The 25,904-nt window shown below is 43.3% G+C and overlaps 2 protein-coding genes across 3 annotated transcripts in view; both read left to right on the forward strand.

Moving 5' to 3' along the window:
- The window catches only part of col4a6 (collagen, type IV, alpha 6), a 116,292-nt gene extending 94,807 nt beyond the window's left edge, over positions 1–21,485 (forward strand). Inside the window, exons 18-48 of one of the 2 annotated variants that reach the window (XM_084344015.1) lie at positions 944–1,013; positions 1,107–1,217; positions 1,331–1,477; positions 4,073–4,168; positions 4,409–4,566; positions 4,674–4,856; positions 4,945–5,128; positions 7,070–7,114; positions 8,981–9,052; positions 9,586–9,693; positions 9,812–10,030; positions 10,124–10,282; positions 12,559–12,729; positions 12,810–12,953; positions 13,036–13,158; positions 13,241–13,422; positions 13,507–13,570; positions 13,656–13,730; positions 13,853–13,960; positions 14,038–14,145; positions 14,229–14,300; positions 14,456–14,575; positions 14,654–14,770; positions 14,888–15,049; positions 15,161–15,259; positions 15,354–15,506; positions 15,969–16,085; positions 16,643–16,834; positions 16,920–17,091; positions 17,170–17,284; positions 17,768–21,485. In XM_084344015.1, coding sequence (XP_084200141.1) covers positions 944–1,013; positions 1,107–1,217; positions 1,331–1,477; positions 4,073–4,168; positions 4,409–4,566; positions 4,674–4,856; positions 4,945–5,128; positions 7,070–7,114; positions 8,981–9,052; positions 9,586–9,693; positions 9,812–10,030; positions 10,124–10,282; positions 12,559–12,729; positions 12,810–12,953; positions 13,036–13,158; positions 13,241–13,422; positions 13,507–13,570; positions 13,656–13,730; positions 13,853–13,960; positions 14,038–14,145; positions 14,229–14,300; positions 14,456–14,575; positions 14,654–14,770; positions 14,888–15,049; positions 15,161–15,259; positions 15,354–15,506; positions 15,969–16,085; positions 16,643–16,834; positions 16,920–17,091; positions 17,170–17,284; positions 17,768–18,028 — 4,107 coding nt within the window. In that variant the 3' untranslated portion in view covers positions 18,029–21,485. The remainder of the gene's footprint in view (positions 1–943; positions 1,014–1,106; positions 1,218–1,330; positions 1,478–4,072; positions 4,169–4,408; positions 4,567–4,673; positions 4,857–4,944; positions 5,129–7,069; positions 7,115–8,980; positions 9,053–9,585; positions 9,694–9,811; positions 10,031–10,123; positions 10,283–12,558; positions 12,730–12,809; positions 12,954–13,035; positions 13,159–13,240; positions 13,423–13,506; positions 13,571–13,655; positions 13,731–13,852; positions 13,961–14,037; positions 14,146–14,228; positions 14,301–14,455; positions 14,576–14,653; positions 14,771–14,887; positions 15,050–15,160; positions 15,260–15,353; positions 15,507–15,968; positions 16,086–16,642; positions 16,835–16,919; positions 17,092–17,169; positions 17,285–17,767) is intronic. The other variant, XM_084344016.1, reaches the window with a different exon arrangement.
- An 882-nt stretch (positions 21,486–22,367) lies between these two features.
- Positions 22,368–25,668, forward strand: ankrd46b (ankyrin repeat domain 46b). The gene is made up of 4 exons (XM_084343863.1): positions 22,368–22,479; positions 23,659–24,001; positions 24,200–24,358; positions 24,509–25,668. The coding sequence occupies exons 2-4, from the start codon at positions 23,691–23,693 to the stop codon at positions 24,723–24,725; spliced, it is 687 nt and encodes a 228-aa protein (XP_084199989.1). The 5' UTR covers positions 22,368–22,479; positions 23,659–23,690; the 3' UTR covers positions 24,726–25,668.
- Positions 25,669–25,904: the final 236 nt, after the last annotated feature.

The raw sequence follows: 25,904 nt of genomic DNA on the forward strand, positions 1-25,904 counted from the left end.
AGTATTTAATATACTAACGTTCATAGTATGTAAGAAATCGTCAGGCATCAATCAAATTGCATTCTTTGTCGATCAAACTTAACAAAGACGAAGCAAACTGTTTTGGGAATATTAAAAACAATAGTTAATGTCAGTCTTTTAATGTGTTCCTGACGCATACAGCCATAAGAAGCTTGAATGTGCATTGCATTGTGGGAAAATAGTGCATATCAACAGCAAAAATCAGGCTGCGAATATCTATTTTCTGACATTTACAGATCAAACATCCACATAATTATTCAAGAAAATAATCGAAACATTGTTGGACAATAAAAAATAATTGTTAGTGGAAACCTGCTCGGACTTAACACTGTATATAACGGATTAGGAGCACTGTTTATATTGCAACACCTCTGTTTCACCAGCAGGTGGCGCCAGTGTTGGTTTACCAAGGCTGATTTAAAATGTCGCCACACTGTTTAATAAGATATTCTTATATTTATGACGCTCTTAACTAGTATGTTTAATGTTTTATGTTCATGGTTGTGTAATAGAATCAGTTTAAAGGAATAGTTTGACTGGAACAGTTATATTTATATGGTTAGTTAATGGGAATAGTTTTCAGGAGTTAGCGAGCTAAATGACAAGCTAGTCAGCCATAGTTTTTAAAGCATACATATTCGATATGAGATATTAATCGAGGAGCTTTAGGGCTGCAGAGAGACCGATTTGTTTCTTACCTTATGACTTTCTTATGATTAAAAAAACATCTGCAGAGGATCTGAGAGGCTGTGAAGGAAAGAGCTAGTCCTGTAAGCTGGTCCCGAGTCTTTAAGAGCCTTATGAACTAGTAATTCATCTATCCTTAAAGATATGAGGAGGCATTAGTTAAAACTGAGGTGATACGCTGTCTTTCTTGTGCCAGTCTAGGATAAATATAAACTGTTTGTGTGTGTCTCAACAGGGAGACCAGGGAGACCCTGGACCACCAGGACCTCCAGCTTACGTCAGTGATTATGGCACCGCTGTCCAAGGTAACACAAGCACCCAAAATCCGATCGGTTCGATCAGAGGCTGACTATGATTTATCATTTGTCAACCTCCGTCTCTTCTCTGATTGGCTGCAGGACCTACAGGTGACCCAGGTCTAAATGGCCTGCCCGGTCCCCGCGGTGACCAAGGAGCTACAGGATACCCAGGAGCACCAGGCCAACCAGGCGTTGGTGGTTTTGGTTCAGGTGATATACACAGACACAAACAGTCTAGAGACGAAGCGGTTTAATAATCTAGAAGTCCTGCAGAAGTCTAACTCCAAATCCATCATCTCCTCTGTCCTCCTGCCACATTTCAGGTGGTGGATTGCCAGGTTTCCCTGGTACCCAAGGTCCGAAGGGAGAGAAAGGTAACCCAGGCATACCCGGCTACGGCGCAGAGGGCGCCCCCGGCTCCCCTGGACTCCCCGGACCCCCCGGCAACCCTGGACCTCAAGGCCCTACTAGTACGTTCACACAGGCTCGACTGACAACAGCTCTTTTCCCTCACAGGTGGTCGTGATGAGGGGTTTGACGTGGCTCAGCTAGAAATCCATAAAGGTCCAAAGGATCACTGCAGCCAATAAGAGGCTGAGCGGGTAATTCTGGCATTTCTAAACCGGGTTAAAGAGTTTAAACATAAACAACTGCTATGGCGGCACCAGACTCCATTGAAAAAAAAACAGTAATTTTACCTCTCAGAACACTTTGCTGTTTTGAAAGAGTCCATTTGGATCCAGACTAATGGATCCACAAGTTTAAAAATACCAGAATTACCCTTTAACTCTTGTTAATGTTGTCTGTTAGTTATTTGTCTTGAGAAAAGCTGGATCCCTTGTGTGAACGGAGCTAAAAATGAGGATACAGCATCTTTTATCGTCTTGGAACTGGGCTGCACACAGAATTCGCAATAAGAAAAAATGGATCTTGTATTTTTTTTTAACCAGCGACAAAAAAAGCCAGTTCATCGCTAAAAAAAGCTACAAGCAGACTTTAAAGCATCATGGTTGACTCATTTAACTGTTTAACTCCAAGGCTTGGTCGAGGGGCCCTGCGTCATCCATCCTGAGTGGTCCACCAGGCCCAAAGGCAGGTACCCTAAAAGGCGGCCATATTGCTATGAGCGCCATGGCAATATATTCAGGCCTGGCAAAAGCGAAAACTCAAAACAGCAAACACAACTTTCAGCAGGCAGTCTCTCGCTGCCGAACCGCTTTTTTAAAAATAATTTCCCGCTACACTGTGTGGAGGGCGCGGTGGTAAGTACGGCTGAGAAGAGACGGAGGCTGTTCCAGGCTTCAGACTTGGATGGGAGACTCTCTCAACTCCAAGGCTGCTTTTCTCATCTTTGGCCACAAGGTGTCGCCTGCTGTGAACACGATTCACTGATTTTACATGGACATAAGGCTTGGCAGCAGCGCTGTTTGCAAACGGGGAATTTTTATTTATTTTGTCGGCACGAGCGCATTAAAACAAAGGACAACATAGAAAGTAATAACACTGATGATCATTATACACCTAATATGTTCAGGTTTTTGGGAATATATTAGAATATATCTCATTTCTGTGACATAATTTAAGGTATTATTCATTCTTGATACTTGTGGGTTAGATGTTTTTGGTATGGAAGCACTGAGAGAAAAAGTGAGATTAAAAAAAGAGAAATAAAAAAATAACTTCTCAATTTCAGAATAAAAAACTCCTGCATACTCTTCTTCACTTGCAGCCAGTAAAGTTTTAATAAAGTTTGTAAAGTAATGTTCCACTACACAGACCCTCATCAGGTTATTATTTTTAAATAAATGTCATTTTTGTAATTTTCTTTTGAATGTAATTTTTTCCTGATTGCAAGTGAAGAGGTTGGCCTGTTTTTTGATCTGATTTTTGTCGACCCTCAGTCTTCTCCTACTCAAAAAATAAATAATAATAATAATAATAATAATAATAATAATGATATGCCAAAGCATTTTTTTCACAAAGTTAAAAAAAAGCAAAGATCCAGGCAAAAAAAAGGCAAATAAAAAAATAATAATCAGCTTAAAACTCTTTTTTTCCACCTTTTTCCACAGAAGTTAAACAAAATAAATAAATAAAAAATTATATGTTAAAACATTTTTTTCTCACAGTTTAAAAAACAAAAGAAAATAAAAAGATTTTTTTTAAAGAATATAAATAATTAAATAAAATTAGATGACAACATTTTTTTTTTTCCTCTTTTAAGTTTAAACATTTAAAAATCACCAAATTTTTTGCCTCTTTTGACAGAATTTTAAAAAATAAAATAAAATAAAAAAAATATCCTGACAAAAAAAATAAATAAAATATAACTGAAAAGTGAAACTCTTTTATTTATTTATTTATTTATTTATTACCTCTCAGGGCTTCCGTACCAAACACAAACATCCCATTTCAAATCAAGAATGTAAAGTTTAATTAAATTATGTCACAGAGGTGAAATATTTTCCGGGCTTCAGTAGTTAGTTAATGAGGTGCAGTAGCACGTCGACCTTTGACCTTGGCTTGTCTTCCCCATCGTTTCCTTTGTTCGTGTAGGTGCCAAACTGCAACAGCCTCTGCATGCTGCTCGTGGCGAGCAGCTCTGAGCCATTATAGTCGATGTAAAACCACTGACTCGGTTCATGCTGAGTATTCTGTTTTATATTTTCATACAATATAAACGAGGTAATGCTTTTTTTATTTTTTAAATGAGCATCTGTCATCTTGCAGCAGCAGCAGCAGCAGCTAAACTTCTTTCATATCACATGCTGACGGACTAATCCTGATTTCACACTGTGACACCGAGCTGCACTTGCACTGTGACTCCCGGTTGTGACGATATTTAAACATTTAGCTGTAAAAGTTGTATTAAAAAAAATAAGTTCCTCCAAGATGGGACTTTAACATATTTTGACTCCTTACATCAGTGCAATTCAGCTCCAAGTTCAAACTGTGTGAAATCTGAAAAACCTCAGGATTTGTAATTTACCATTTCGACCTCCAATTGATCGAACTTAATACGTGTGTGTGTTTGTGTGTGTGTGTGTGTGTGTGTGTGTTTGCAGGTTCGGACCCAGGTTACCCCTCAAGTATCCCCGGAGAGCCTGGTTCGCCTGGACCACGAGGAGCGCCCGGTAACACGGGATACAAAGGCGGCAGAGGTACACACACACAATCACACAAAAACATTTATTTTCAACAGGCTGACATCAGTGCTAGCTTCTCTAAAAGGCTAGCTACTGTACAGTCTTAGCTTCTCCAACATGCTATCACCCGTGCTAGCTTCTCATGCTCAGGCTTACGTCTTCTTCTTCTTCTACGCTCTCAATCCAGTCTTTCATGAATCCATCTTCCTCTCCTCTCCCTGCCTTCTTTGTTGCCCCCTTCCCTCCATCCTCCAGGTGATGTTGGCGACTGCAACTGCATCGGAGGAGGCTCCTCAGGGTTCCCCGGGTTACCTGGAATCCCAGGAAGCAACGGAGTCCCCGGCTTTGGTGGGCGAAAGGGTGAGGCTGGTGACCCGGGTTTACCGGGCTTTGGTGGCGTTCAGGGACCTCCTGTAAGTGAAGTTTGGTCTTTCATCCCACTTTCGGCTATTTATCATTCACTGTGTCATATGAGAGGCTGTGTGCGTGAAGGTTTTCTGTCTTTTCTGTCCTCCTGCAGGGTCGTGCTGGTGAAAGGGGTTTCTATGGTCGCAAAGGAGAGAAGGGGGCGTCTTACTACCCCACCCTGGGTTTGGGGGAGAAAGGAGAGCTCGGATCTACTGGACCCAGAGGACCTACAGGTGAAACTGGAAAACCCGGCAGAGACGGCCTGCCTGGCTTCCCCGGATCCCCTGGACCCCCCGTGAGTGCTGAGAGACACAGTATTCTCGTATCTTAAAGGATTTTATTTTCAAATTAAGCAACTTTTCTTCTTTCCTTTCCGTCTCCAGGGCGACGCTGGCTACGGCACGTTGGGAGAGAAAGGTTTCCCAGGTTACCCGGGAGCTAAGGGTCGTCCCGGCGGCCCTGGCGAGCCCGGCGGAGGCTACGTCGGAACGCCCGGCTTTCGCGGAGAGCCTGGAGACCCGGGAATATCTGGGCTGCCAGGGCAACCAGGTTTACCCGGACCAAGAGGTAAGTGATGGCGTGTGTGTGTGTGTGTGTGTGTGTGTGTGTGTGTGTGTGCGTGTGTGTGTGTTTGACAAGCGAGAAAGTGTGTGTGTGTGTGTGGATGTCGTGTGTGTTTGACAAGCGAGAAAGAAAGTGTGTGTGTGTGTGTGTGTGTGTGTGTGGATGTCGTGTCGTATTTTCCTCACAGGATGAACCCCTGACCACACATCCATCCCATCATCCGATCAGTCCCATCCTCCACGTACTTTAGTTACCATAGCAACCTCATCCTAACACCCTAAAACCATTTTGAGGACATTTCTCGGGGACATCCGGTCCATCCACCTCGACGAGTCTCCAGGACCCGGAGGGGACGACGCGGCTCTCGTTAGATTTTTTTCTGCAGCTTCCTTCAGCCCTTCATGCCTCGGCTGCAGCAGCAAACTGTTAACTTACATGATTAATGGTCTCCATTAATGTGCTTATACACCTCTTCTGCAGCCAATAATCTATAATCCATAAACTGCTTTTGTTAGTTTGACTGATTGACGCACAATGATGTGATTTTTTTTAATGCTGATCGCGCAAAAGGCTACTGTGCTCGTTTAGTCTCAGAGGAAGTGAGAAGAATTTATTTTGGTGGAGATTATCATTCACGAATCGGTTGGTGGTTAAAAAAAACCAAGTGGTTGTACTTTTAAAGGTCCCATATTGTGTCTAAGGTGCTTAACAACAGTGTTAGCTTCTCTAAAAGGCTAACCATAGCAATAGCTCTTCCAACTGGCTAACAAGCTTCTCCAACAGGCTAATATCGGTGTTAGCTTGCCCAAAAGGCTAACAACAGTTTTAGCTTTTCTAACAGGTTATTACGACAGGTTAAACGAGCCGTCAGGACTTCCGTAACGATGTGATGTCACATCTATACAGTTGCCAAGATTGGAAAAACACTGGCAGAGCTGATGAGAAAAACAATGTGGGCGGGGCTTGCTCAGGCCTGTGAGAACTGACCAATCAGAGCAGACTGGGCATTTTTTTAGGAGAGGGGCGTTAAAGAGACAGGCACGTTCAGACAGAGGCTGAATAGAGGTTTGAACATTAAAGCATGAACATTATCGGATACGGCGGGCAAAATATTAAGTGGTATCTCTGTAGCCCTCTAAGAACCTCCTGTCGAGTTGAATAAGAGTATCTTTAGTGCGCTAGAAATACCTGAACTATCTTTTAACGACTTATTAAAGCAAAATACAAAATGGGATCTTTAAGTGGACTAAACAGTGAAATCTTTAGACTGATTTAGGTGTAAATGTAGGAAATTAAATTCTCTGCAGGAACATGATCCACGATTTCTTGCTCGTCTTTGACGTCTTCACTGGGTCATAAGTAGATTAACTAGATGACACCAGTTGCCTCCTTTGTTCTTCTTCTCTGAGACTAAATGACACAAGGTCCTCCTCAGCAGCAGCAGCTGGCCTCTCATCCTCAGTATGAATGTGTGCTCTCATACCGTGACGCTAAACGCTAAAACAACTGATGCATTTTTTGCTCTTTAATACGAAGGTTATTGTCGCTCACATGAGCCGAGAGAGAAAAAAAAGCAGGAGAGACGACAAAAAACAAAACCGTCTCTCTTCTCTGTCTCCTCATGTTGCGTAATAACCTGTTTTTTAAGCACTTTGACATTGAAGCGAACATTTTTTTAATGTGCTTTTGCTTTAACTTGAATGAGCCTTGAATTAATTGAATGGAACCTGATTGCTGATTTTGCTGATATCTGTTTGATGAAACGAGAAAATTTAATTTGCTTTTATTGGCGCATGCAAATGACCCTGACTGGCTTTGTATGCTGCCATCTTTTACCCCCCCCACTCTCTCTCTCTCTCTCTCTCTCTCTCTCTCTCTCTCTCTCTCTCTCTCGTCCATCCCTCCACCTCTCTCACCTGTCCTTGTGCATGTGTATCTGTCCAGGTGAAAACAGCTGTGGAGGGGTTAATGACGCCGGAGAGGGAACGGGTGGGTAACTAACTTTTTTCATCCACCAAGAAAAAAGTGAAGGAGCCCCGGGACGGGAGGAACAGATGTTTAGCTGTAGCTTTATTTATTTTTCAGCCAACTGGTGGATTCATAAAAATATCCCTCAAGCAAGAGGAAACATTACAGCAGGAAGTTATAACAAACTAGAGGCGAGGGAAGACAGGAAGTGAAGCTAGAGACTTCTCATGTGTTCACAATGCAAACGACTCGGTTGGCAAAAGTCACTGCATTCTGGCTAGTAAGTGAACAGTAGTGTGATTAAAAAAACCAAAAAAAAACCCTAAAAACTTGAGTGTCTGTATAAAAGTAAAATATTATTAGGTGAATCATTAATACAAGTTAAACGCTCAAAAAACACTCAAACTTTTAGGCTGATTTAGGCTCAGATGAAGGTAATTTAAGGATAAAGCAGCGTTAAGAGGAACAAAAGTCATTTTCTGGACACTCGAAAGTCAAAAATTCAATTAATCAAAGCTGTAGTAATAATAACCTGCATGCAAAATGATGATGTTTCAGATCTTAAGCATTTCTTTATGATATTAAATGTCTGACATTAAGTAATAAACAAGCCAACAAACGTTCTGATGGGTGCCTGAAAGTAACTGACATCATGTTTGTCCAAAAGGGAGCAAGAAAAAGTAAAAGAAAATCAATATATACATATTTTTGTACAAGTATTAGTGCGACTCCTTCGACAGATAATAGTGTTTTAATCGTAGTTGGAAGCTGCGTAAGAAAACAGTTTTTTTAGTGCGTTTAATCCAAAAAATAAAAGATATTTAGCCAGCTATGAGTGAAAAACCTTCTTGTTCCTGTAAACTTTAAAGGCAAAGTTCTTGAACAGCACTTGCAAAGTAAAATCAAATCAGCAGAAGAGACAACAAAGTTATGACAGTGTCTGAGATGTTAGTTGTTTTTGGACTATTTCAAGTGAAGAAACACGATAAAAAATGATCCGTTAAGATTCACATGTATCGTCTTTTTCACGCTTGAACTACAGCAGTCGTTTGCAGCGTGAACACGTGGTTAGCGTCACTCACAGAAGAAAAAGTCTCTGGTGATCGAGGAAAAGAAAAAGCTGGTAGACGACAAGTCGTTATAAGTTTATCTCGCTGTCAATCATCAGTTCACGACGGAGCCGATGGAAGCCTCTCCATCCCTGCGTCTCAGGGATTCCACTCTGGCCGAGTCAGTCGATGATTGACAGTTTGAACCGTCCAATCATCTCGCAGCAGACGCTCTCCTCTTCCTCCAATCAAAGCTGCTGAAACCTGGCGCATGTTTTTTTTCAAGCCCACCTGCCTTCTGCTCAGCGCTTTTTTAACCAGTGAGGGATGTGGGAGGGAAGGAAACAACATAACTGAGTTAATAACCGTCATCATCCTCTGATTGCTGCCCCTCATTCATCAGGATCAGTTCGCTACTAACGACATTCAAACCTGCAACATGATTAAACTCAGATTAACATAATGAAAGCGTGAATGGAGGCGACAGACAATCAAACATGAAGCCTGTGTTTTAGTGTTTGTAGCTCAGAATAACTGGCTTCGATAGAGCATCACTGTGTTGTTGTTGTTGTTGTTGTTTACTGACTCAGACCTGGCTCAAATACTAGTTTTTTATATTCTCGATCTATGTGACGGGTAAGATTAATTCAAACGGGACAGCAAAAATATGTTTTCCACCTTTTGGACCGTAGATAAATGGATGTTTGCAGTCGTATTTTGGTCCAGGCCTGAGTGAGAGAACTGAAAATGAGCCAGTGTTCACTTTTTCTTTCACTGTAAATGTCTGATAACGTGTTTAAAGTGTGATTGCTAACCTGTGTGTGACTGCTGCTACCAGGACAAGTGCTACCTTGCAGCATACCTGGTGAGGAGGGAGACCCCGGTGTGCCCGGTGTACCCGGACGACCAGGTACAACTCAGATTTTTGTTTTTTTACACAATATTTAGATATTTCGTTCTTCTTTCAATGTTTTTTTCTGCTTAAATAAGATTTAGATTTTGTTTTCGTGCACCGGAGCTTTTAAAAATTCTCTTATGCAACCTCTCCAAGGTTTTTCAGTTGTTAAGACAAATGCTGTTGTTTTTTATGTTTCTTTTATGGAAGGAGAAGCATTTTTGTTGGTATATGGAGGAATAAAATGTTAAAAATCAAGAAGACAATGGGTTAATTTCATTGTGCGTCACTGGAAACAATAAGGTGAACATTTTTGATGCTGGAGCTGCATCAACAAATGGTTTTTGATAATCGATTAATCAGTTTTAGTCATTTTCAAAAGAGAAAAATTTCTCTGATTTCAGCTTCTTGAATGTGAATATTTTCTGGTGTCTTTCCTCCTCTGTGACAGCAAACTGAGAAATCTTTGGGTTGTCGACCAAAAAAGAAATATTTGGACGTCGTCTTGAGCTTTTTAGACCAAACTAACTAATCTACTTTGTCGTCAGGTCCTAAAGGTCAGCCAGGTTTCCCAGGAGGCTCTGGACGTCCAGGGTTTGACGGACCCAAAGGAGAGAGAGGTGACCCCGGTTTCGGAGGCCAGCCTGGACCACAAGGTAAACCTGCACGGTGGCCTGTTTCTGGACCATGGGACTATTAGTCTAGGACCTCTCTCTGCAGCTGGACATTAATCAGAAGCTGACCGTGACGTCATCACCGTCTTTCTCCGCGCAGGTTTCCCTGGACCCAGAGGAGACCCTGGACTTCCAGGTGGTCCAGCACAGGGTTATGACGGAGCCAGGGGAAAGGATGGTGTTCCAGGGCGTCCTGGAGCCAAGGGTCAGCCTGGAGAGGTACTGGGAGCCACACCTGGAGCCCCAGGGCGGGACGGTTTACCTGGAGGCCCTGGAGACAAGGGCCAGCCCGGGACACCGGGAGGACCTGGATTATCTGGTGGGTTCTGAGACAGAGAGACTCACATTCGCTTCGTTTCCATCAGCAGCTGATGGGACGAGTTTTTATGCTTACGCTATCTTCCTCTGTCAGGTGCTGACGGACGTTACGGTGTTCCTGGACTGAAGGGAGAGCGTGGAGTCGACGGACTTCCCGGTATTCCCGGCGCTGCCGGACCTCCAGGCGAACCCACCGGTGGCATCCCCGGCCGACCTGGATCTCCTGGCAATCGAGGGCTGAGCGGATCACCAGGTGAGGAGAAGGATCCTGTTTCCAACCAGTCAACCAGCATTTTAGACCTCATGTTGTGTATCTGTAGCTCGATTTATAGTAAAAGAACAAAATATATTATCTAGTTTGATCTTCTCTCTTCTCGTTCCTTCACGTTTGGACCAGTGTTGGTTCCTTCCCTCCCTCCTCTCACTGTATCTCTTCCACAGTCCTTCATCTATGAATCAGACGCCACAGTTTTTGTTTCTCGTTGTTTATTTAAACTCTGCATCACCCACAACAATTTGTCTTCTTCTCCTGTTTTTATATTCCTCTTTGTCCCGTGTTTCCTTCCTTTTCTTGTTTTTCCTCCCTCCTTCCTACACACCACCACCACCATTCTCTCCATCCATCCTCTCATCCCTCCATCCTTTCTCTTGGTGTTGGGTCATTCGCTGTAGGCTGCCAAGGTGAGACACTCTCTCCCCCTCATCCATCCCTCCATCCCTCCATCCATTGCTTCCATCCCTCCATCCTCCTGCTCTTCATGCATTAGACCTTTAACTGCAGTGTTTCGCCTGCTCTACTTTTCTCATCTGAACGCCAGATAAACAAATGTCCATCTCCACCCATCAGTTCATTTTCAGTCGGGGAGGTGTCACAGTCTTTTTCTTCTGTTTACAGTAAAACCTCTTGGTTTTTGTTTTATTCTAAGGCAGCCATTCCCGAACTTAAGAGGCAACGCGGCCCGATTTGAAATCAGAAAATCTTCTGAGGCGCCACACAAACTTTTATCCACAACTCTTATCAACATACAAGACTTAGTTTAGACTAGTTTTATATCCTAAACAGAAAATATTCCATGTGAACGTGGGTCTAAACTTCGTCATTTATCTCCCTTATTGCAATTTTTTAAACTTAGTTACAAACCTCTCGATGCCCACATGCACGGCTCACACTTTGGGAATCATTGAAGAAAGAGCTAAAGGAAAAAAATATATTTAAATGAACTTATATTATCAACAGGATGTGAAGAAACAACAGCTATGAGGCTGCTTAGCCCAGTTGAGCTAATTAGCTAATGATAGCTAGCTTACAGCCAAGGACAGCCAGCAAAAAGCAGCAGTTGTCAGTACGTCTGGTGATCTGCTGCCCCCCTGTGGCCACATTTTACAAACTACACCTTTAATTCATGCTAGCAAATAGTTTCGAATGGTTTCAAAATAAGACTAAGTTATCTTGTCTTTGTTTCTTGATGGTTCCTTTGATCGTCTCTCACCAGCCTCCTCCCAGTTTTTAATGGAAATGTAGATTCACATTTTCAATAGTTGGATGAATACTTTTTTAAAATACTCTGAGAGTTCAGCTCCATAAACACACGACAATATAAAAGACATTCTTGATATTTCTGGAAAATAAACAGATTTTTGTTCTTGGATTGTTTCGACTTGTGATGGCAGTGAACGCATCACCTCCAGACTGAAGGACTCAGTCGCGCTGATTAAACGAACACAAACTCAGAACGATGGCTTCAGATGGACATTTTTATCTGTGAGCGATTCAGAAACACGAAGCTCTATCGAGAGAACAATGTCTCCTGACTGTTTGTTTTTTTTTTTGCAGCCAGCACTAACACCTTCAATCACACCTCGAAGTCTAATCTTTACTGGATGTATGTTTATTTCTTTTAATTGCAGAAGGCTTGTGTGACGGCTCAATGCTGTTTAACCATAGAGGCTTTTTATACGCTCTTAAAAAGGACGTTTTCAACTCATCCCCTGCGTTTAATTAATACCAGATTAATGACAAGTTGGGCTGATACGTCCAGTTTATCTGCGTGGATGTGTTGAAAATGAGTTCTGCTTTTAAGAACGTGAACAGTAGCAGTTAGCGTGCTCCTCGTAGGACGAACAACAACCTTCAGATGGTTGTTGAATCTCGCTGATTCAGTCTGGAATTGCACTTTATATTTAAAACGATCGCAGATTTGATCCAGCAAACGTTTGTAAACTTTAAATCTGTCTGAAATCATTTTCGTCTTTACTGAATCAAAGTGCAATTGCAGCCAAAACAATGTAAGTTGTGTTTTTACATTGTTGTCAAATTTTGTTGCGTTTTTGCCAAACTGTGTGTTCAGACTAGAAATAATTCATGAATTGATTTTGTATTTGTGTTGGAGGTAAGTTGATTTATAATAAGATTAAAGGTAAGTTTATATTTATTGGCTTTCAGAGAAGGTAAACATAACGTAACGTAAAATACAGATTATTAGCGTCTGGCTAAAGATCGCTCTCCCGTCATCATCCATCCACCTCCAGGTTTCCCTGGACGCAAGGGAGACAGAGGAGACCCAGGTTTCCCAGGGCCCGCTGGAATGAAGGGAACCCCAGGACAGCCTGGCTTCTCTGGAACACCAGGCCCAAGGGGACCCCCTGGACCTCCCGGACCGGGAACTAGAGAGGGAATCCCGGGAATACCAGGACGGAAGGGTAGGCTGGAGCTGCTGCTTCCTGTCACAGTTCATCTTCTTCTTCTTACAGAGACGTGATTTTCTTGTGTTCATCCACAGGTGAGATCGGTTTCCCAGGACTGATGGGCTTCCCTGGACTACCAGGTCGCCCTGGAAACCCAGGGTTCCCTGGAAGGAAAGGAGATGCGGGAGGGCCCGGTAGAAACGGACTCCCCGGCGGTCCCGGATACCCTGGACTGAAAGGTAGAGCGATCGCAGCAGTTCAGAATCGGTTCAGATTTACAGCTTGAGTCGAGCGCGTGAGTCACATTTCTTCCCTCTGCAGGTGACAGAGGATACCCCGGACCCCCCGGCCCTCCCTCTCCCCCTCAGAGAGCAGAGTATGTTGAGCGAGGAGAACCTGGAACCCCCGGAACCAGCGGCCTTCCTGGTTTCCCCGGACCCAGAGGTAACAAGGCCTCCTGTGTTTTTTAAGATGGACAGCTGAGACACAAGTTACAAATCTGACATTTTCTGATGATTCGTTTCAGGTGACAAAGGTCTTCCAGGCCTGCCCGGTCGTCAGGGTCTCCCCGGACTTCCTGGTTTCGCCGAGCAGAGTAAAGGACAGCGGGGAGATCCTGGGTTCCCAGGGCGAGCGGGAGGTCCGGGCTACCCCGGACCGAAGGGAGAACCTGGAATCGTGGGATTCCCCGGCAGGTCTGGACCGAGGGTAAGAAAACACACATACACTTAAAAATCAGAAACGTGCGGCAAGTTCAGCCAGTGAGATTCAAGTTCTGATGGCGTCTTTCAGGGTGATGATGGCGGACCTGGTTTACCTGGAAACCCTGGAGAGTACGGTCGTCCTGGTGGTAAAGGTGAGCGTAAACATTCAGGGTTTATCTATTTATGAATGATTTAAAACATAAATCCATTCTTTGACTAACATGTTTTGTTCCTCAGGTCAACCCGGAGATACATTCGGTTATCCTGGAGCTCCAGGAGCTAAAGGACAACCAGGAGAGTCAGGCTACCCAGGTAAAACTCACCGTGTTTGATTTTGGTAAAAGAAGAAACTGTGTTTCCTCTTGAATGACCCGCCGCAGCTCTGAGTAGAAGGTTAAAACCCATGATTCACCAGGTGTTTATCTCCTCCTCAGGTGGTCGCAGCAATGATGGTGCCCCCGGTGACAACGGCTTTCCGGGAGGTCCAGGTTACCCCGGAGCGAAGGGAGCTCCTGGTGAAGGAGGTCGTCCTGGAATAATGGGTGAGAGAGACCTCACATGACCTGCTCTCACATTCAGAGGAAGCCACGGTCAGATAGTAACACATTTACCTCTGCAGGCTCTCCCGGTTTCCCCGGGCCGAAGGGACAGTCTGGCTACCCTGGAAGAAGAGGAGCAGACGGGTCTCCTGGAGGTCCTGGAGGTCCTGGAGGTCCTGGAGCCAAAGGTAGGAGAGAGAGAGAGATTTGTGTTTATAAATGAGACCACAGAACTCAACAGGAAGACGCTTACTGTGTTGTGTTTTTGCAGGCTTGTCTGGATCCCCTGGTTTGGACGGACTTAATGGCCTCGGTGGACCTAAAGGTCTTTCTGGAACCCCAGGCAAGGACTTCATCACACACACCCGAGACTCATGATGTGTTTTTTTGTTATTGTTAACTTGTTTTTATGCTTCTGTAAGTAACTAAAGTCAAAGTATAAGAAGCTGCAGCGACAGGTGTTGAAGATGTTGAAGGTTTTGTTGTGTCTGTATCCAGGTGTGAACATCGGAGGTCGCCCAGGTGCCCCTGGTATTCCAGGGCAGAAGGGAGAGCGAGGCGTCTCCTACCCAGGAGGTCCAGGATACCCCGGAGCAAAGGGAGAGAGAGGAGATTCAGGTGAGGCAGACTTCAAGGGAAGTAGGAATGCTGATTGAATGTAATGAAACTGACGGCTGGTTTTTGTGTTTGTGTCAGGTGCTCCTGGACTCCCAGGCTTCCCCGGTCGGCCCGGACCTCCAGGTCCCACTGTGGGGTCAGATATTCCTGGACCACTAGGAGACCCTGGCTTGCCTGGACTGGATGGAGAGTATGGTAAATACTTTTTTCAAAACAATTATCTTACCTTTCATTTCTTATTTTCCTTTTCTCAACTCAAAGTTCCTCTCCTCTCCTCTAACCTCCTCTAACCTCTCCTCCTCTCTCCTCCAGGTTTTCAAGGTCGTCCAGGTCCTCCCGGGCCACCTGGTCCAGGCACAGCCCAGGGGGACAGAGGTGACCCTGGGCTCCCGGGCTTCCCCGGCTCCCCTGGCAGAAAAGGAGAATCGGGAGGCCCCGGAGGCCTCGGTCTCCCCGGCAGTCCTGGTTTCAAAGGTGGAGTGGATCTCTGTTCTGGCTTTAGTCCAAAATATGACACTTTAACATTTCTGTGTTTCTCCTGAAAGATAAACTGATGAAGTAAAACGATGTATCTCTGCTTTTCAGGCGAACGAGGTGAGACCGGCTACAGCGGAGGTCCCGGTCTCAAGGGTTTCCCCGGTGACTCTGGTTACTATGGAGTCAAAGGACAGAAGGGATCTCCAGGTAGGAGGACTTCACAGTTTACTCTCCCACCAATATTCTCCTCTTTGTTCGGCTCACAACTCATCCTGTATCTTCTCCATCCCGTCCTCTCCAGGGCCTCAGGGTCTTAAGGGTTACCCTGGGACCGTGCTGCCTTACACACGTCCACCGTTGCCGCGACAGTACGGAGACGCAGGCTATCCTGGTGAGAGCGGAGGCCCCGGTTTCTCCGGAGAGCCCGGTCAGCCTGGACTGCCCGGACGTCCAGGTGAGGAGTGAAACAGTCAAGATGTGTCATTTTCTCATACTCTACTACTTCATGTTATTTTGCATTTTTCTCAAGAGCTAGATGAGAAAATGATTTCCACTCTCATATCCATTTATTGAATATGAGGCTAGGGCCAGAAGACAGTTAGCTTAGCATGTCAAAACAGGAAGAAAAGGCTAACCTGGCTCCTGAACGAGGCACAACATCTTAACGAGTTAATTAAAGAGGCGCTGTTAGATTTTATTACCTTCTGGATGGAGCCAGGCTAGCAGTTTCCTCCTGTTTTCAGTCTTTATGCTAAGCTAAGCTACCTAGCTTCTGCCTGTAGCTTTCTATTCGCCAGACAGATATGAGAACAGCAACAATTAAAAAGTAAACCATCACATCGTCGGCAAACAGAGACACAAAATCACACACGCCTGGATATGAACATACATAATATGTAGATAAATCCTGCTGCAGGTCCCAAGGGTCGTCCCGGTCCCACAGGTAAACTTGGCAGGACTGGATCTGCTGGTCTGCCCGGAGCAATCGGTGATGGTGGACCTCCTGGTTTCCCTGGACCCACTGGAGAACAAGGTCAGTATCCATCCGTCTGTCTGTGAGAGATGAAGCTTATCTCCAAGCACTTTGTCTCTGAAGCCATTTATTATTTATGCCATATCATCTGGACGTAGACAGACTTATTTTCAGGGTTCGTACGGGTGCTGGAAATCCTCATAAACCCTTTAAATTAATGTGATACTCTCAAGGTTTGAAAAATGCCACATGAAACATGAAACTTTCTTGTTTTTCACCCTTCTGTGGAATGATGTCATGAAACATAATTGGTTGTTTACAGCACAATAACATCTGATTTCAAGTGTTAAAGTGAAATAGTAATTTTGAGTATACATCTGTAAATATAAATGTTATTTACCACAGATGTAAGTTGCTGGAAAAACTTGAAAAAGCACCTTGAAAAGTGCTTGAAATTGGCGATGTATAAGGTGAAGGAACCCTGTGTTTCATCTGTAGTTCTTATCGCTAACTCTAAACAAATAAATAAAAACAAACTATTATCATGTGACAGTTCAACACTAACAGCAGCTGTCAAACTTTCTCTTTCCTCTTGTTTTTCCGTCCTCCTCCCTCAGGTCTCCCCGGTAAAGCCGGTCGTCCCGGCACTCCCGGATCCGTCGGTCGCAGTTACAGCATCGGCTACACTCTGGTGAAGCACAGCCAGGACTCCCAGGTCCCCATGTGTCCTCAGGGCATGGCCAAGCTGTGGGACGGATACAGTCTGCTGTACGTGGAGGGACAGGAGAAGGCTCACAACCAGGACCTCGGTACGGAGACACTTTAATAACAATGCTGTTACAGTCCTTTATTCGTCGGTGTAACACCTCCTCTATCTCCTCTCTTCGTCTCCAGGTCAGCCCGGGTCCTGCCTCCCCCGCTTCAGTACCATCCCCTTCCTCTACTGCTCCCCCAACGAGGTCTGCTACTACGCCAGCCGCAACGACAAATCCTACTGGCTCTCCACGACCGCGTCCATACCCATGATGCCCGTGGCCGAGGGGCAGATACAGCCGTACATCAGCAGGTACCGTACGCCGCTTTAGCTTCGGCGAAGGGTTCGATCAAACGCGTCCATGTATTCATTTCAGGTGTTTCTCTTCAGGTGTTCTGTGTGTGAGGCGCCGTCCCAGGCCGTGGCGGTCCACAGCCAGGACTTGTCCATCCCGACCTGTCCTCCCGGCTGGAGGAGTCTCTGGATAGGATACTCCTTCCTCATGGTAAACTGAAGGCTCGAAGGTTCTGATATTCAGGCCCGCAAATACAATACAAAGTTGTGTTTTCTCACATCTCAACAGGTCAAAGAATGATTGTCTTTACAAAATAAAATGTCCTTTATTTGATAATTCACTCAGCAAATTAAAATAATCACAACCGAGGAGATAAATCCTTTGTTTTCGTTTGTTATTGTTATTTAAAGTTATATAGAGTGCAAAAACACCCCGATACAGTTGGATAAACACAATAAACCCCCCGACTCCTCGTCCAACATCGGCTTTGTTTCATAAACAAACACATGTGCAAACAAATAAATTAAATCTGGCAAAAATCATGAGACAAGAACAAATTCATGAAATAAAATTCAATTTAAAAAAAGCACACAAATAAAATAAATGGACATAAAAAAAAGCATAAATAACAAAAATAAACAAATAAAGTATTTCACAAAACCGAGACTAAACTCTTGTGAATCTCCTCTGCAGCACACGGCGGCCGGCGCCGAGGGCGGCGGTCAGTCCCTGGTGTCTCCGGGCTCCTGCCTGGAGGATTTCCGCGCGACGCCGTTCATCGAGTGCAACGGGGCCAAAGGCACCTGCCACTACTTCGCCAACAAGTACAGCTTCTGGCTCACCACCGTGGATCCCAGACAGGAGTTCGTCTACCTGCCCGGGCAGGAGACCCTGAAGGGAGGCCAGGAGCGCTCCAGAGTCAGCCGCTGCCAAGTCTGCAGCAAGCTCTTGTAGGAGGAGGTGAAACGGAGGGAGGAGGAGGTGACGAGAACGCCTCAGAGGAAAAAAAAGATAAAGAGGTGATGGAGGATGAGATGATCTATAAAGAAATCTATTGAACAAGAACACGTGACTGACTGAAAATGACTGGTGGTTTCAGGATCGAGTCGAAACAACATCGTTTTTAGAGTTTTTGATCCGCTTTAGGAATGAATGGTTTGTTTGTATTGGAGGGGAGGAGGAACGAGGAGGGCTCCAGTGTGACGGCTCTCCTCTAGATTATCACTGACAATGGTGCTATTGTTTATGTTCTCTGTGTTTTATTTTTTTGTGTCTTGTTTTTTCTCGTTACCGTTTTATTGGCGAGAATCATTCTCGGCTACCTCGGAGAGTGCCACCCCCTCTTTTTTTTTGGATAGCACTGCACCGCTAACACGCAGCAGCGGGGCCGGACGTCCGCTTCAGATGAGTCGGCTCAGGCGGGAAGAGTCAAACACAGCTATGAATCTCAACATTCGTTTCTGAGCTGATCGATCTGAAGTAGACGACTCCGGTTCAAACACACATTTTTAGCGCAACAGCCGCCATAAAACTTTGCTTATTTTGTATTTACGACCAGCTGACACCACTTTAACTGCAGGTATGTTACAGATTACTGAAAACAAACTGGTGGTTTCGCATTTTTTTCAGGAATTCCTTCATCGGTTATCAAGCGTGTCATTACAGGACTGAAATCAGATAGCTGAGGGTTGATACTTTGCTCCAGGTGAAGTATAAGTTGCATTATTGTTGTTGCATTTAAGGAAATGCAATCTAAAGGCATCTGAGGTGTAAAAATCACCGGCCAGTGCAACTTTTTTGAAAGCTGATTTATAGTTTGTTGCTTTCAATCAGATTCTGGACCAACAGCAACTTTTTAAAGGCAGAAAAGAAACAGATTTTTCAAACAACATAGGAAATAAAATGTTCAGGTGTCAGATACAGAGCTTACAGAGAGATTCTTTACCGAAAATTGGTCATTTTTTGCATTGAGTTTGGTTTGCAACGTCTCAAACGACTCTCTGTAGCACACAAAGACATGCAAAATCCAAATTTATAGTTTCTTATTTTTTAACTTTCACTAAAAGTCTCGACTGAGCTGCACTAACATGCAAAGAAAGATCAGAATTCATCATTTTCACATGGAGTTTGGTTTGTAATCAACGTAAACGTTATGATTGAGTTGCAGTAATAGGAAAATACATTTTACATGAGAATCTATCATTTTTTACATTGAGTTTGGTTGACAATGTAGATTAAAACTCTCGACAGAGTTGTTAAAAGACATGTAAAATCAGATTCTGGACCAACAGAACCAGATTTTTCGACATCTGTTTCATAATTTCCATATTATTTGACTTCTGGATCTCAGTTTCTCACAACAGAAAATAATGTTTTCAGGTGTCAGATATCAAATCTCTTCCAAAAAAAGACAATTAAAGGTTCGCTTTAGTAGATTTTTGTTATATCAAGCAGATTACAAACCTCTATCAGTTGTTTTTCATAGCTTACAAATGTTATTTTAATAGGAAATGTGTCCACAACTGTAATAATCTTTTCATAATTTGTAGTTATTATACAAAAACATGCGAAACGACCAGCGCGGTGTTTCAGCTTTCCTCTGTATATTTCACAGTGTGACTCCACGGTGCTACTTCACCCTGACGTTTGACTTGAAAAGGCAACATTTTAAAAACATGTTCTTAATAAACTGCATGCAATAAAACGGCTCACCAGCACTTTTCCTCTGATAAACAGAACCTCTGCCACAGTCAGCTGTAGGAATGACTTGAATGAGGCCACCCATTCATATATATATTGCACTGATGTGAACTCAAATGGGTCAGAACCAACAAACAAGTCAAATCACAGGGCATGTTTTCACCTTCACACCTTTCTCTCTTTATGTTGTGACCAAAGTAGTGTTTTTTTATGAAATCACAGTAAAACAGGAAACCACACACACACACTCTCTGATAGATTGTTTATTATTGCTGTACATAGTGCTTACTGTATTTTCCCAGCAAAGTATGTTAGAGCAAAAGTCTATAATGCTGTTCGCTCTTTATTTTGTTTTTCATTTTTCTTCCAGTCTATGTGTCATTTCTCTGTCCTTGGATACGACTGAGGAAGACGTTTTCTGCCTGTAAATGTAGATTTTGCAGCCATTTTTGTGACTGATAAATACTGTGGTAGCATATAAAGGCATGCGATATCAGAATTTATCATTTTTTACATTGAGTTTGGTGTGCAATGTAAATTAAAAGTCTTGAACGAGCTGCAATAATAAGCAAAGAAACAGGATCAGAATTGGTAGTTTTTTGCATTGAGTTTGGTTTGCAATGTAAATTTAAAGTCTCGACCATATTGCAGTAGTATGTTGGGACAGGTCAGAATTAGTCATTTTTTGCATTGACTTTGGTTTGCAATGTAAATTAAAGTCTTGAACGAGCTGCAATAATAAGCAAAAGAAACATAGGATCAGAATTGAGCATTTTTTACATTGAGTTTGGCGTGCAATGAAAATTAAGTCTCGACTGACTTATTTTGGTACGCAAAGACATCTAAGATCAGAATTGGTAGTTTTTTGCATTGAGTTTGGTTTGCAATGTAAATTTAAAGTCTCGACCGTGTTGCAGTAGTATGTTAAGACAGGTCAGAATTAGTCTTTTTTGCATTGACTTTGGTTCACAATGTAAATTAAAAAGTATTGAATGAGTTGCAATAACAAGTAAAGAAAACATAGGATCAGAATTTGTAGTTTTTTACATTGGGTTTGGTTTGCAGGTTAAAAAACATGCACAACCAAAATTAACCGTTTTTTACATTGACTCTGGTTTGCTCTTCTCCTGTTACATTGTCCTCGGACAGTGAAGCTCCACTGGGTGACGTGTAACCACTATGACCACTGTGTCAGCACATAGCTCTGTCTCTCTGCTGGTAGCCCTGATTTTATTACTATGTCACATGTTACTTCTTTTTGTTTTTTATTTTTATTCTCCTCTTCTTCTTTTGTTTTTTTTGCCAGCCTTTGTTGTTTTGTAATCTAGATTGTAATTATTTTACCTAAGTCATGATACTATCCCCTGGTTTTATGTACTGAGATGGGAGGGAATGGGAAGATAAATATGTGTACATTAAATATTATGGAAAAAAAATGCTTTTTAGGATTATTGTTTTTATATGGAAAATATATTAAACACTGATGATTTAACAGACGCAACAACTGTTTTTACTGTCTGTTCGGTCTTTCACCCCCAACGTTTCCAAACCGAGGATGTTGACGCAGCAACATGCTGTAAGTGCCTGGAGTGACAGAAGAAATGCAGTTTTCCTCAAAGAGGATCCATAACAAGAAATGGTTATAACATGTCTGTTACTGTAATGTGTATTTCTGTGCTCACACACTTTGAAATAAAGTCTCTAAACTAACTGAGAATATCACGTGTGGTTTGTTTCGCTTTAGTCGGTGTGAAGGTTAAGAAAAAACATTAATATCATGAAGCTAAATGCTGCTAACTGTAGCTGCCATTAGCTAGTTAGCTCAGTTAGCCGTGCAGCCAGGGACATATAGTTATATCTGGACTCAGCCATGGAGACGGAGGCCCTGTTCATTCCGATGAAAGCTGCTCAGTGGCGAATGAATCCAAAATGGCTCAATAAAAATACACAGATCTTCCGTGTTGTGCGGCCCAAAGAGCGCCGACCGGGCCGGCTGACTTCCGGTTTAGCGCCCGGCTAACTTGACAGTGAAACGAGTCATTTCAGGTTGTGACGCTCAAAAAAATGCCCCACAAAGCCTGGCGCTCCTCCCGGGGGGCCTGAAGTAACTGCTAAATGCTGCTAACTGTGGCTGCCATTAGCTTGTTAGCTCAGTTAGCTGTGCAGCTAGTGTCCGGACTGGGGGCTCGGGAACAAGGGGTAGGAGCGTTGGACTGGGACAGCCTGCTAGCATGCTAACTTCGGTAGATCTCTGTAACACAACACAGAGACGTCATAATGTCAAAAAAATAAAATAAATTCATAAAAATGTCAACTGAAATTCTTACATATTGTCCCTTTAAGTACATTTAATATATCATCATCTGTGTAGCAGCAGTTAAAATGCAATATAAAACATTATTTTGTGTAGAAAGTATAAATTACATTAATACACAATAAATTATATAATGAACTGATGTTTATCAAATTAGTTGGGACACATTCAGGACAGTAAATGTTATTTTATTTAATAATATAAACTGTGTCTTGCTCTACACACTCCGTGCAGCAGGTGGCGGTATGCACCTGACAGCTGGTATTGCAACACAGCCACACAAAAAGCAACGAAGAAGAAGAAGCCCAGCATCACAACAACACCGCTAGCTCCGTTAGCTCGAAGGAAAAGCGAACTTTATTTTTTCTTCTGGTTTGGGACTTATTAACAGGTGAGTCCTGCAACTGACGGCCTGAAAATCAGCTGAATCACGAGTTTATCTCGTGTGCACGTTTCCACATTGTTAAATCTGACATCGCTCTCACTCAGATGTGTGTAAAAACGATAGCTTGCGAGCTATCTTTAGCTGCGCTAGCTCCGTAGCTAGCACCATCGGCTAACGTTTTTTTATTCGGCTGCAATATGTTGTGTTGTCGCAAACAGCAATGAATGAATCCATAAATGACACTTGTGATTTAATGTCTTTATAATTGCAAGCCAGTTGATGCTACAGTTAGCCGCACCAAGCTACGTTAGCTATTTGCAACACAAATATACAACGTTAGCTAAACTAACATTGCTTACAAGTGATATTAAAAGACGGTTTGTGGTGTTGCTTGCACGTTTTAGACGTTTACATGTTTATAAACATGATATATGTTCAGATGACAGTCATTTTCGGGATCTAATATATTTAAATAGTTCATGTAAAAGTGTAAGAAGTGGATTGCCATATTCAGTATTTATTGGCATGTACACACTAAATAAATGCAACAAAATGCGCAGAGGAATCTGATATTACAAGTGTGGAAGAGGAAGGATTACTGAATGTCCTGTTTTAGAGGCCAACATGTGATTAAGACTCACAGACTGACAACCAGAGAGTCAATTTGTTATCTTGGAAGCAACAATCTTTCCTAGAAACGTTGTAAATCCTTCTTTAACACTGATCTGAGGGGTCAACGTGGTGTATCATAACGCTGTGATCACCATGTCATAAAAAAAGGGCTTGTGTGAAATCCCCCAGGAGGTTATAATAAAACTTGACCCGACATCGCTGTGTCCAATATAAGGTTGTAATCCTGAGTCTGAACCTGAGAAACAGAAAGTTGAAAGCGGATCATTCTTGTGAAATCATAAACTTCCATGTTTATGACCAGGCAGTTGCTCTCATGTTGTGGTCGGATAAGAAAAGTTTAACGATGCCAAAGTTTTGTAATGGATAACAGATTCATATTTTTGTCCACAGTCCAAAGATATTCATCTTATTGTCATAGAGGAGTGAAGTAACCAGAAAATATCCACATTTAAGAAGCTGGAATCGGAGAATTTTGACTTTATTCTTTAAAAAAACACTATTATCATCATCACTATACTGAGTAAAGTTTTCCTTCTCCGATCCTGAATTCAGGTACGCTGGAATTTTCTGATACCCACTCGGACATGTCCTATGTCTTCATCAACGACTCGTCGCAGACCAACGTGCCTCTGCTGCAGGCCTGCATTGATGGAGACCTGCCGTTCGCCAAGAGGCTCCTCGAGACGGGATGCGACCCCAACATCCGCGACAACCGCGGCCGCACCGGCCTGCACCTAGCCGCCGCCCGGGGGAACGTGGACATCTGCCGCCTCCTGCACAAGTTCGGGGCCGATCTGTTGGCGACGGACTATCAAGGAAACACGGCGCTGCATCTGTGTGGACATGTGGATACTATACAGTTCCTGGTGTCCAACGGGCTGAAGATCGATATCTGGTAAGAAATGTAATGATTTAAGGGATGAAGATGAATGAATACTTGTGTTTCTGATGCTTTTACCTTCCATTCAGTCAATATTGAATCTCCTGTGTTTGGACTTTCATTTTTCACTTCATTCTTATCTTTTAAAAGTAAAATGTGAATGGAAATCGGAAATATAACAATACTGAGTCTGCTGGTCGTCCTATTTAACAGTAACCACAACGGCTCGACCCCTCTGGTGCTGGCGAAGAGACGCGGCGTCAACAAGGACGCCATCCGTCTGCTGGAAGGACTGGAGGAGCAGGAGGTGAAGGGCTTCAACAGAGGACCACACTCCAAACTGGAGACCATGCAGATGGCCGACAGTGAGAGGTAAACGTGTGGAGGGACAGAAGCTTCAGTGGTGGTGGACGGGTGGAGGCGTACAAAGCGGGTCGAATCGTCTTTTGAGTTACCTCACTCCAAATGTTTCCATCCCTGCAGAGATGTTAACAGTTTCTGTCCTCTGTCCGTCTCCCTCAGCGCCATGGAGAGCCACTCTTTACTCAACCCCAACCTGCAGAGCAGCGAGGGCGTCCTCTCCAGCTTCAGGACCACCTGGCAGGAGTTCGTGGAGGACCTGGGCTTCTGGAGGGTCCTGCTGCTGCTCGTCGTCATCGCCCTCCTCTCGCTGGGCATCGCCTACTACGTCAGCGGCGTCCTGCCTTTCTCCACCAGCCAGCTGGAGCTGGTGCACTGAAGGGACGGGGTGGTGAAGAAGAAGAAGAAGCATGGGGTAGAAAAATTTACCAAGTGAAGTTCTGCTTTACGGCTGTGTTTGTACCAGAACAGAAATCCAGATTCTTGTTAATTTGCAGCCCAGATCTCGTCATTTTCTCGGTTTGTCTTGACAACAAAACATCATATTGTGTTTATCGATAGAAACAAAAGAACAAAACTCACTTTCTCGATTAGAAAAGGACCCCAGAGGTGTCTCCTCCTAATTGAGAGGACATGTTTCAACATTGTCTAACATATCCCCCTTTAAAAAATGAGATCACGGTTAAAGCTACTAAAGAGAAAGTACTGACTCAGCGTGAGAAAACATGTCACTCCTGTTGACATTTCCTCGTGTAACACCTTTTTATTTCCTTCTGTGTTCTGTTACAAGCTGTATATTGCCAACTTTTTTGTATCTTTTCTTATTCGTCTGATCTGTCGTTAAGTTATTTATCAAATATCCTCTGTATTAATTTTTCCTGCATATACTGTACGTTTTCCTTGTTATTTTAATCGACCTCTTATCCCCCGACTGAATCCGTCGTGCAGGAATCGTTGTCTCGTCTGCTTCCACCCGGATTAGAAAAAGCACCTTGACTGCGTGCCTTCGTGTTTCACAGCAGCTCTTTTTAAGACATTCCCGCCCAGAAGCATGCGGCTCTCGATGCGTTCAGACCCACCGTGGTGTGGGGGAAACATCGTGTATAGGCACAATGCTCCTAAACTGTAGGATTATTATCCCGTCGATGATTATTGTATTTGTTGTATATTCATTTTTATCTCCGTGTAAACCATGTAGATTTTTATTTGTCGTTGGTTTTCCACTGCTGATTTTCAGTGTACAATAACACATTCGAAGTAACAATCCTTATTTAATGTGGAAAATGAATAAACTGATGTGTATGTATGATTCTAATCAACAAGACGACTCTCTGGTTACTCTGCGTTAATGCAGCTTGTTGTGGTTACAAAGGTTAAAGGAACAGTTCACCCAAAAATTCAGCATTCTCCTAAACAACTGAAGTCAATGGAGACGCATCAAGGGTTTTTTATAGTCCTATATCAGCGCTGTTTTGCTGTGAGGCTCCAGAAATGTTTTGGGGAAACTTCACCTGACTTTCCATCAGCATGAGGGTGAGAAGATACTTACTTGTTTGGG

This window comes from Pagrus pagrus, assembly GCF_965226575.1.
Source record: "Pagrus pagrus genome assembly, chromosome: 22".
In the NCBI taxonomy this organism is placed as follows: domain Eukaryota; kingdom Metazoa; phylum Chordata; class Actinopteri; order Spariformes; family Sparidae; genus Pagrus; species Pagrus pagrus.

What these genes read in the sequence shown, in the direction of transcription:
- ankrd46b (XM_084343863.1), top strand. Translation starts at nt 23,691, where the DNA reads ATGTCCTATGTCTTCATCAACGACTCGTCGCAGACCAACGTGCCTCTG. An exon ending in GGGCTGAAGATCGATATCTG is followed by an intron (nt 24,002 to 24,199) that starts GTAAGAAATGTA and finishes CCTATTTAACAG; the next exon opens with TAACCACAACGGCTCGACCC. An exon ending in CAGATGGCCGACAGTGAGAG is followed by an intron (nt 24,359 to 24,508) that starts GTAAACGTGTGG and finishes CGTCTCCCTCAG; the next exon opens with CGCCATGGAGAGCCACTCTT.